Source organism: Strigops habroptila, chromosome 12 (genome assembly GCF_004027225.2).
Source record: "Strigops habroptila isolate Jane chromosome 12, bStrHab1.2.pri, whole genome shotgun sequence".
In the NCBI taxonomy this organism is placed as follows: domain Eukaryota; kingdom Metazoa; phylum Chordata; class Aves; order Psittaciformes; family Psittacidae; genus Strigops; species Strigops habroptila.
The window spans coordinates 8,044,944-8,053,832 of record NC_044288.2 but is presented as its reverse complement, the minus strand read 5'-3'; the positions used below and the strand labels follow the sequence as shown (position 1 = coordinate 8,053,832).

At 46.6% G+C, this 8,889-nt stretch overlaps 1 protein-coding gene across 3 annotated transcripts; it reads right to left on the bottom strand.

The window, feature by feature from the left end:
* Nucleotides 1-806: 806 nt before the first annotated feature.
* On the bottom strand, nt 807-6,479 carry YIPF5 (Yip1 domain family member 5). 3 transcript variants are annotated; one of them, XM_030504651.1, is made up of 6 exons: nt 6,389-6,479; nt 6,093-6,179; nt 4,381-4,553; nt 4,103-4,248; nt 2,517-2,698; nt 807-1,889 (listed from the first exon to the last, which is right to left on the bottom strand). In XM_030504651.1, exons 2-6 carry the CDS (start codon nt 6,167-6,169, stop codon nt 1,727-1,729), a joined length of 741 nt encoding a protein of 246 aa, XP_030360511.1. In that variant the 5' UTR covers nt 6,170-6,179; nt 6,389-6,479; the 3' UTR covers nt 807-1,726. The 3 variants fall into 3 exon arrangements, with proteins under 3 accessions (XP_030360511.1, XP_030360509.1, XP_030360510.1); XM_030504649.1 differs by having other exon boundaries at nt 6,069-6,179; nt 6,389-6,468; XM_030504650.1 differs by lacking the exon at nt 6,389-6,479 and adding an exon at nt 6,250-6,272 and having other exon boundaries at nt 6,069-6,219.
* Nucleotides 6,480-8,889: the final 2,410 nt, after the last annotated feature.

Sequence of the window (8,889 nt, the reverse complement as noted above, 5' to 3'; positions counted from 1 at the left end):
TAAAACATGTTGCCATTTTGCTAAGAGATAAAGAATTCAGCTGCCAAGCACATTCCGCTCAATGAAATCAACTCACCACTTATTTAGGATGATAATTTTTAATAAGGTACCAAAGCAGAAAATTATCTGGGCTCTTAAATTCATTCAGGAAGGAAATTGAAGTTTCTTATGTGTGTTTTACAATTCACTGTAACAGCCAGTTACAGAACACAATGCAAGTCACAAACGTTCTGTGCATCAGTGTTCGGTTCTTACAGGCTTTAGACCCAGGACACTCCCCACAACTCCCAGTGACACAGGCAAAAGCTGGCTCTGGATGTTGGCAGTAACTTCCAGTGGCACCAGGAAGGTGTTTTCAGGAGAAGGTGCAGGATGAAGGGAAGAGCAAACAAAAACGTGTGCTGAGCCGTTGAAATCATTCACTCCCATATCATTAAACGAAAGCTTCCCTTGAAGCTGCACCCACACCTCCAGTCTTACCAGAAGGTGTTAACGTAACACGGCTGACCGGCGATTCAGCTCCTGGAGTCTATGAACAGATCATTCCATGGATGTGACAGAGGAACATCAGACTAACACCTGCGGGACAGTCAATGAGATGAAGCGCTCATGCTCTCCCTCTTCCCACACTTACAAGAATTCTCATGACTAACATCCCAAACCAGATTATACTTCTCATTTGTGACTGAAGCAAAGACCAAATCCACTAACTGAATAGTTTGAAATAGGAGTTTGCTTCAGTATTGAAGTTTCTCTTTTAGTAACTGAACTCCATTAAAAAGGAAAATTAGAAAAATCAAACCATCTTTTTCAAAATCCAAGGAAAATTTAATCAATATGCCTTAAATTATTTTACAGTAACTACAATACTGACAAGCATAACATTTTCAAAATGGTGTTTTTCTTGGAAGTACTGCAAAAGAGATTACTCTTCATCTACTAGTATGTGCACCATCAGGAGAAGAAACTCTAGTTGAAGTCATCTTCAGAAATCCAAGGTAACATATAGCTACTCAAGACATCCAAATGTATTCATATTTCAAGTGTGACAGAATTACAGATCCCTTTAACTTTTAAGCATGTTTTCTAATTCATAATTTAAGTATTTTAAATCCTGAAATACTACCACATCAAACGAACAAATAAATAAGACTAATGAGCTTAAGAGTGTATTTGTTAAAATATAGAAAATAGTCTAATTGCTTCTGTTCATTTGTGCATTTTGCTTTTGGTAAGAGGGGACAGGAAACTGGTTCTTTATTACTGCAGATTTATTCAGATATCCCAGATCTACAGCACCTGCAGTTCTGGAAACTCTTTCGGATGAAAATCTATAACTGTGATCCTTCTCCCTCCCTCGGTCCCCTAGAAAACAAATCAAAACAAAACAAACAAACCCCCCTCAAATGAGCCCCACAGCCCTCAAATAAACAACCAAAAGTTACTTGTCTAAAGATACAGGAATGGGAAAGAAATTACATTAACTTGAGAAGCATGGACACTTATTAAAGCTATAGACACCTCAGGTCAATTGAAAACAGTATTCAAAGTCCTAAAAAAGTGAACACGAGACATTTGTTTTCATTGTTCCAGATGATTCAAACCAGGTCTAAGTGTCGTGACAGCAACACCACACAGTTGTTTGCAGCTGCTTCTGGTCCAAGTGCATGTTCCAAGTTGATGTTTCCATTTTGGCCCACGGGAGTCCAGCATTTAGACAGTCTGTTCAAAACACGGAAATGAGAGCAAAGACGCCGTACAACAGCGCGCAGGGGTATGCTACTAGGAGCTGTTGTCCTTCCATTGCTAAGGCAGAGATAAAGATTTTGGAAGCAGAAAAGCTGCACCAGCCAATGATTGCAGCCGTGAAAATAATCCCCAGCATTCCCCTGCAAAGAGAAATAAACAGAGAATTCATGTAGGCCATGTGTATACCTGCCCACAGGAGCCGTAACTGGGCTCCTCCCAACATCTCTGACAGATCCCAAGACAAATTTCAGCTTTTATAGTTGACATTAAATGAAACAGCTCCAGTAGAGACTTCGGAATGATATTCAATTACGACACTATAAAAAATGCCCCAAATTAACTCTGTGCATATGAAATGCAGAAGTGATGAGTAAAGTAACTGGAGCAAGTTCTTTCTTTCAGTCCCTAATTTCACATGGCTATGAGGAAGCACCGATCTTCTGTTTGTCAAATTCAAATTTGCATCTTAAATGACGATTACTTTTAGACTTTACAAATTTGAATACAAAATTGTGAAAACAAACTTGATATTGTTGAGTCTATGCATTTAAAAGCTGTTAACTGACTTTCAGACAAAGCCAATATTCACCTATCTTCTATCCACCTGGAGACTGTCCATATTCATGGTTCTACACTTAGTAAAGATTCCTGTCATATTCAAATTCTATGCAGCTTCATCACTCCCTATGAAAACTCCTTTTAATAACCTCCTTCACCACCTCACGAGAAAGGAACCTATTACCAAATTATAAAGTTTATGTACTTACTGCAAGGAAAACACAATTGCACAACTAGAAAGTAGGATCATGGGAAGAAGACAGTATCCGAGGACGCTGGCGACGCAGCCAAACGAGACACCCGTCATGCTCATTAAGTTCAGGAGACAAAACATCCCTACACATCCGATTACACTGATGCCATACACGTAGCCAAACTGAATTTTACCAGCCTGAAAGTCAAGCAGAGCAATGCAGGTTAGTCACCAGAACGAGTAATGCTTCCCACCAGCACCGGGATGAGGGCAGAGTGTTCACAGAGCACCTTCGTTTTCTCCCTTGTCCCACACCCCTATATCCAAATTCAAGAGGCAGGATTTCCCAGCACCTGAATTCCACCTGTACGTTCTAGGCATCAAGAGGTACATTTAGACTCACTTCAAGTATCTTGATGAACAGAGTTTGATTGAATTGTTATGCTTTGATCTGAGCTGCAAAAGCCTACGAATTCTCCAGGATTCAATCTACTACTCATGTGGGTTGCACATAATAATCTTTACAGAACCAGGGTATAAAGACCAAAAAATTGCAATTTGGGAACTTAACAAAAAAAGAGCTGAAGTCTTAAATTGTGACAGACTCCACACAGTTACAGCACACGGAAAGGATAAAAATCCCCAGGAAGAGCTGCAGCTGAGCCATAGAGCACCGGGAATGATTGGTAGAACTAACACAAGGAGATTCTAAACAGTCAGAATGGGAACTCTGCTTACTACCAGGCATGCAGAGAAGCACACATGCACCATTTAACACACAGCTATCCTGTCTTCATCCGTTTTTCCAACAATGAGATGGATGCTTCCTTTCTAACACCGAAGTGCACTGACACAATGGTGTGCACCCCGCAGGACACAGGACCAGGCAGCGGCTGAAGCTGCTACTGTGTGTGGCTTTGAGCTCTGTCACCCACTGACTTCCAGACCAAGTTTATGTGTAACCCACCTCTCTTCTTCCTCAAGCTCCATGGGAAACAATCAGACCTGCTTTACTCTCTTTGCTAGGCTAAACTTGTTCTCTTTCACTACACTCAATGCTTTTAAAACAGAATAAAAAGCACACAGAAGAAAGTAATAATCTCTTAAGAAAAGAACGTTCAATGTATCTAGTAGAAACATGTTCATTAACTTTACTGGCCTAGTTTCCATAAATAAAGTTACTTATTAAAGTAGGCTTGAAGTCCCCTTGGTACCAAACCACTGTGTTCAAGTGTCGTAGCAATGTGAAATTTTAGGCAAAAACTAAATGTGGTGCCTCAAGACATTTAGAGACAAGAGCTTGTTATAACTATTAAAGGTTTCAACGACAAGGAAGATGTTTGCTGCTGCTCTGTCATTTCATAATTGACACTTCTGAGTCATTAAAGTACAATCTTATTTCAATTAAGCTCAACTAAAAAAAGCTGCTGACCTAGTAACAGGTATAAACAACTGAAAGCAGGTTTACTTTCCGAGTGTTTCACCAGGCTGACTCTTGATACTGACAGTCATCCCTAAGATACCAGGTAATTTGGCTTTTTTCCCCAGTGTTTCCAAGAATATTAACACACAAACGGGAATCTTTGGCAATCAGTATCTTACCAGTAGTAACGTGGCTCCAAACGCTAGACAGAAGACCACTGGTCCAGCCAAATCAGTCTCATTCATGATGCTGCCATCTGCTACTTTCAGTGGGTGCAGCACTGTTAATGTCTTCTGCCAGATGTGGTCAAAATTGATCCCCAATTCTACAAGTTACACGAAAAGAATTACGCGCGTTCATTTCAGTTTTGCCCTTCCTGTTACCCCCAGTTGCTTCACTCAGCTTATCCCCAAAGCGGGAAGAGTTCTGGATTTCAGCCATAAAGCATAAGTTATACCTTCTAATAGAGGAGGCTCATCCTCAAAATTACTTCCATAAAAAGACTGTGCTGAAGTCGAGCTGTATGTCTGCGTTGGCTGGTAGATCTGCCCTGTGTAAGGCTGCTGCTGCTGCATCATGTCGGGAGGGACAAATCCACTTTGCTGAGAGTATTCGTAGCCTCCATACTGCCTGCAAGGAACGACACGGGATCACAGACAGGCACAGAACTGTATTTTAAACACCTCCCTGCAAAAGCAAAGCTTCTTTTCACAGCAACCAATCCTTCCTTCTTTTTATAAAGTGACATTAGATGATCCCCTAGTTGGATCCAGGCCTTTTGGGCATACAGCCACGTCCACCATCCAAACCCTTCCTTCAAACCCTCCCTGTTAAGCTAAACAAGATCATTCTTGCTATACACACTAATACTGCTTTCTGGCTTCAAGTCAGAGGCCTGGAGAAAGGAGCATTACCCATTGACTGAATCCCTACTACAGCCTGCAACAGAGTAGTAAAATTGTACATCTCAAACCTATTTAGATATAGGCCATTAAATACTACTGACATCTGACGCCAGCATTGATTTGCTATTCAGAAAGTTTATTTACAAGCTCCCTGTCAGAGGAGGAAGCTGTTCACACTGACACTTTTGTTCCCCTCCATATTTAAAAAAGGAACTTAGTTAAAATAAATCAATAGAGAAAAGAGCTGTTTTCCCCTTCCCTTGGGCACCACATGTGGCAGGCACATAAGAAGAAGGATATGCACATTAAACACATGATGACCTACAAGACATGATGCAGAAGAAGATAAAATTAGGATTTTCAGTTTCTATTTCACATATTCTTGACTAGGTACTAACAAATCAAGTTATCCTGCCCTTGGAATACTTTCTATTATAGATATTGTATGTATAAGAATATACATTGGTATGTTTAAGCCGAATCAAAGCTATTTTCTGTTTCTAAACAAACTCCTAAGTTATTCTTGCTACTAATCATTTCCAAGTCTGACTACAGAGATTCTAGTAAATGTCTCCAAAACATTTAACTATGAAAATATAAACATAGGGAAGGAAAATCCAGTACTTGTTCTCCTTCCTTTCCCTGCACCAGCAGAGCTCAGCACAGCATTGAGATCCCTCTCAGGACACCAATGGGCATCGCCCTGCTCCATCTATCACAGGCACCCCACGGCTCATGTACCCAGCCCAGACCCTCAGCCTGGGGCTGGATATTCCCAGCGGCCTCCTCAGAGCTCCCCCCCGAGGAACATCCACCACTGCTGACTGCTGCTGACGCCCAGGAACCCCCACTGACATTGCCAGCTCCTTTATGGGACACTGCAGCTGGTTTGTACCCCCTGAGTGTCTGCAGATGGGCTTACAGAACATCGATATTTCTCCTCCCAAAGTTTACCCTTACAATCAAGACAGCTCACACAACCTTTCTTTCCACTTTCTAATCTCTGATTTAAAACCTAGAATGCAGAGTACTCAACAAACAGCTGCTTTATTCCTCTATTTACAGAACGTAAGTTATGCTGCTCATAAAGCAGAGCAGCAGGAACCCACTGACAGGCCACAGCGGGCGGCTGGATTCCAATCCCTTCCCGACCAAACCCTCCATCCCATCCACCCCACCCCACCCCATCCCAGCTCAGCACAGGACGCGGCACACGAGCTCAAGGGGGAGCGGGCGTTACTCGCCGCAGGGCCTCCCGCCGTACCCGTAGGGCTGGTTCTGCTCATCGATGCTGTAACTCGTCTGGAAGAACTCGGTGTTGAAGCTGTCGAACCCGGACATCGCAGAGGATCTGCAACAGAGCAGCGGGGCTGGCGGCGCTGCCCGACCCGACCCGACCCGACCCGGCCCGGCCCGGCCCAGCCCGGCCCGAGGGGAGCGCCCGGGGACACCGAGCGCTCCGCCGCGGGGCCTCCCTGCCCGCCGCCGCCCCCCCCAGCCCGGCCCCAGCGGCCGCTCCAGGCTCCGGGGCCACCCCGCGCCTCCTCCCCGCGGACCCACCGGCAGCGCCGGGCCCGGCTCCGCTCCCGCCGCCGCAGACCCTGCGACGTGTCACCCGCGGCACGACCGCTTCCGGGGTCAGCGGGGCCGCGCGTGCGCACGGCCCCCCGGCGGCGCGCCCGCACCGGGGCTGCGCAGGCCCCGCCCCTGCCGGCGTGGCGCCGCCGCGGTGCCGCGGGGACGGGGCGCGTGGCAAGATGGCGGCGGCGGGGCGCGGCGGGGCACCGGCACCGCTCCGCTCCGCACGGAGCCGCCGCAAGCCCCGGGGTGCGGCGGCACCGGCCGGTGTGAGCGCCCGGCCAGTGCCCTCAGCTCCCCGCACAGGAGCTGGCGTGGTCCCTGCGTTGTTAATCCCCCCGTTACAGCTGCGGCTTGGGAGTCCGTGACTGCTGCCTCCCGTTGTGCTGCCTAAAATGTGGGGAAAAGCAAAACCCTGGCTTTAAAATACATGCAAAGAATAAACTTTTGTCCATATTTCACCGCGTTATTGGTCGGTCCCTCTTTTTCCTGCCGGTATGCTGAGGTACCGCAGCATTAAACAGGAAGAGTAGCACTGATTTATCGCGAGGTGAAGCTGCAGAGCCACCGCCTGTTACTCGGTTTTACTGTTACCCGGTTTTACTGTTCCCTCGTGGTGCGGCCACACTGGCACGCCCAGAGCTAACTGCGGTTTAAATGCCCCCATCAGCACCGCCTGTGCAGGGACCCTCGGCCGCAGACCTGGGGCGTTCCTGCAGAGCAGGGGAGACGTGTAAAACATCTCGGAATAGCTGATCCTTCCTCCGGGAGGCACGGGAGCGGACCCAGGCCCACAGGGAGCACAGGAGGGTTCCAGTGGGGACTCGGTGCCAATGCACCCGGGGTCACAGAGGAATTTATTGCTAAGCAAGTTTTCAATTGTCAAAAATCTCTTTCCAGGAGATTTTCCCCATTATTAATGAAATAAAAATTGTGCATCCTTGTATAAATGTGGAGCAGCGTAGGGATAAAATGTGATTCAGACAGAACTCTTGTTGACAGCAGCGGAACCAGGGGTAGACTTTGGCCTAGAGATAGGATTTTGCATGATGTTCATTTAAGGTGTTCTGGTTTTATCCCAAGGCCACAGCTCAGAGCACAGAGTGGTTTTTCCATGACCTGTCTGGATCTAAAGGCAGCAGCGTGTGCGCTGTTCGCTGCGCGGGTGGGAGCATTGACGTGAAACTGAAGGAAATGGAGCGGGCTGAGGGATAAGTCAGCAATCACTGTCACTTGATGTTAGACCTCTTATCCTTTCACACATCCTCACTGAATAATGTTTTCTGAGGCCAGACAAAAAATTCGCTATAGCCATGAATCTTCATGTCATTATTAAAGACTAGGCATTGCCTGTCCCTCATGAATAAACTGTAGTTGCTGGGAATGCTGTGGAATGGAGAAGAATGACTGAGACTGTGAGGACACTGACGTGAAGAAGCTCCTTTCCTTCACAGTCCCTTGTCACTCACTCTGTTTATCCCCCTGGTTTCACCATTTTGCTCCCGTATTCTCACGTAGGGCCGGGGGAAAAGGCTGTATTTGCACTGTCAGAATTTGTCTTTATTGAGTACCTGAGGTGCTGGTGGTGGGCGCAGGAAGACACGAGAGCGCATTGCTGGCGCGGGTGGGCTCTGAGCAGAGCCAGGCTCAGGAACACCCTGGCTGAGGCAGTTTCACTGGCACTTCACAACGAATGAATTGCGATGGCTGCTTTTTCATTTTAATTAGTTTTGGCTCAGGACACGAGTACAGTTATTTTGGTACAAACTCACATGTATTTAAGTTTCTTCTAGTGATCTCACTTCATGTCAGTGTAGTCCTGTTCCAAGCCTCTCCTTCAGAACACGTTTTGTGGTGCAGCGAGCAAACCTGTGGAGTGTGCAGGCTACATCAGATGCTGATGACTCAGTGGCGCTTTGCTGAACCCTGTGACTTTGCTGCAGTTCACTAGACAGTAAAATGAGACCCAAATCCCGGGCAGTGGGCTGTGCAATTGTGATCTGCTTGTGAAATGCTCTTTGGCTGGAAATCTCTGTGGATTTGTTTAGATTATTAGATTTTACTGGCAGCTTAGGCTGAGCTTGCATTCATGATTCCTCTCTGCACTGGGCGTCTCAGCATTGCTGTAGGGTCTTGTCTGCTTCAGCTTTACAGGACAAATTCACACCCGCCTGCCGCAGGGTGCAGCCTGATACCCGCCTGTGGCTTCAAGGGAAGCTGTGACACTGCAGCCACACCACTGCTGCCTTCCTGTGGGACCCGGGAAGGGTGTCAATGGACAGCCCCGCTCACCCTGCCCTGCCTGAGGACGTACAACCTCCACAGGCATCAACCCTCCCATTCCACCTGGACACCTCCAGCACAGCAGTGGTTATCTGGATAGCGGATGTGGCTTTGCAAAAGGCCAAAATGGCTCCAAGATGGGAAGAGTAAAGATACTGCTAACATTAGTACATGGGTTACACAGTGCTGAGGTCATAATA

What these genes read in the sequence shown, in the direction of transcription:
- YIPF5 (XM_030504649.1), bottom strand. Translation starts at nt 6,169, where the DNA reads ATGTCCGGGTTCGACAGCTTCAACACCGAGTTCTTCCAGACGAGTTAC. An exon ending in GGCGGGAGGCCCTGCGGCGA is followed by an intron (nt 4,554 to 6,068) that starts GTAACGCCCGCT and finishes CGTTCCTTGCAG; the next exon opens with GCAGTATGGAGGCTACGAAT. An exon ending in GCAATTGTGTTTTCCTTGCA is followed by an intron (nt 1,890 to 2,516) that starts GTAAGTACATAA and finishes TTCTCTTTGCAG; the next exon opens with GGGAATGCTGGGGATTATTT.